Below are 1,892 nucleotides of genomic sequence, written 5' to 3'. Positions count from 1 at the left end.
CATTAATATTACAGCTTACCAAATTAGCCACAATTCCTTTGCTTCTAATTGTATTTTAAAAATGAAAGGAGTCCCCTTCAAGATATTTGTCTGTTTGTTAAGTAATATTTTACTAATTTGAATTATTTAATAAATTTTAAGATATATCATCATGTAAAAATTTTTAAATTGTTTCTCTAATTTTGACCAGCCTTCCTTGGTATTGGTCCAAATTCACAAGGGTTGTATGCTGTTATTGTCTGAATGCATTTAAATGGACTTTATAAAATGCACAGGAAGGCAAATTTCTTTACCAGTGATATTATCTTGTTCATAATCAAGATTCTTGATTTTGTTATATTGCAAGGTACTTTGAAAGTATCTTACATAAAGAAAAAAGAATTATCTGAAAGAAACAAGTTGTTCCTTAATGAATTTCTTCAGTGTTCAATAGCTTCTAAGATTATGATAATGAAAAAGATAACCAATTCACCATAACTCTTTTTATGATTATGACTCATGATTACCTTTTCATTTTTGTCTTTGCTCCTTTCCTTTTCTCTCATTCCACCTTCTTTGCCTTTCTCTCTTTCTGCCTCCTGCCTACTCTTCTACCTCTTCCTCCTTTTTCCCCCCACTTTTCTTCCTTACCTCTTCCTCCTCCTCTCTCACCGGTTTCCCTCTCTGCTCTCTTTCTTTTCACAGAGTTACCTTTGAAAAGAGGGAGTGGTGAATTGCCTACAAACTCAAAAGGGAGCTCTGAAAGTCTTCCAATATTAAAGGTATTACAAAATATTTTAGAAAATACAGTTAAAAACACGTGTCAGATTTGTTAATATATAGTAGTTCATTGTAGAAATAATTGTGAATATTTAAACTTTAAGAATTTATGGTTTCTTCATACATTGAGAATTACAGGAACTTTTGTAATTTTGCTTTTATTATTAACAAAAACTAGAGAAATATCTTTGAAAGGATTTATAGTTACATTATTATGAATACTTTGGATGTGTTGTGATTCATAAACTTAGCAGAGATGTTCTACTCAGCACACACTCTGACAGATTAAATGAGTTATTACCTGTATAAAATCCAGTTAGAACAATGCTTGACACATGGTAAGTTCTCAGTGAGCTTTACTTTGAGAGGAAGAAAGAGGATGGGGAGATAAATGGCTGTTCCTATTTTCCTTGAATGTGCTTATGATTTTCTGAATATTTCCTTATTTCATGGATTGTGTTGTTGGACTGAATTCGGAGTCTGGGGAACAGCCATATCTGTCTGTCTATCTGTGTATCAAATAAACATTCATTTATAGGCAAGATCAAGAACAGAATTTCCAAACTTTATCGTATGTGATGCTAATACTATACTTCAGAAAAGGATGCTATGATCAAGTAATCTTGGGTGACTCTGGATTTACAAATAGGTTTATTTACTGTGAGACTTCTCAGAGGCATTAATTTATTTAGGTATACTGCAGTTTTCCAAGAAGGAGATATAGAATACCATATGTTTCATAATCTGAGAATAAAACCTCTTTTAACCACTTTAGAATATCTGTTTAGAACACTAGTGTTTCATAGACTATAGTTGATAAATACTTTTCTAGAGAGGAATCCAGTTGCTAAAGGAGCAGGGAAGTGAAATCTTTTGACTTCCTCTAACTTCATAAGAGGAAGACAAGAATCACCATCAGCAGCCCGAGTCCTGCTCCTATGAGGCCAGACAAGCCACCACCCTCCAGCCCTTTTACCATCCTTGACACCAGCCACCCCTCTCATGGCACCCACTACCTCTCTGCTGGGTGCAGTAATTAGCTGCAGTGGCCACACAGAACTCACAGATTATGGGGTTTATTAGGGAAGCAACAGGCTACAATTCAAGTTCAGGAAAGCACTCAGGATATAGTT

At 34.4% G+C, this 1,892-nt stretch overlaps 1 protein-coding gene across 1 annotated transcript in view; it reads left to right on the top strand.

Annotated features, from left to right (window-relative positions):
- Positions 1-1,892, top strand: part of CFAP54 (cilia and flagella associated protein 54) — a 602,528-nt gene that overhangs the window by 102,722 nt on the left and 497,914 nt on the right. Inside the window, 1 exon segment of the mRNA XM_042782173.1 lies at positions 685-761. Coding sequence (XP_042638107.1) covers positions 685-761 — 77 coding nt within the window.

The sequence above is a fragment of the Orycteropus afer genome, unplaced genomic scaffold (assembly GCF_000298275.1).
Source record: "Orycteropus afer afer isolate SDZICR_OR568_19922 unplaced genomic scaffold, OryAfe1.0 scaffold00253, whole genome shotgun sequence".
Lineage (NCBI taxonomy): Eukaryota > Metazoa > Chordata > Mammalia > Tubulidentata > Orycteropodidae > Orycteropus > Orycteropus afer.
Note: the sequence above shows the minus strand (reverse complement) of the source record. Positions and strands in the feature narration are given on the sequence as shown.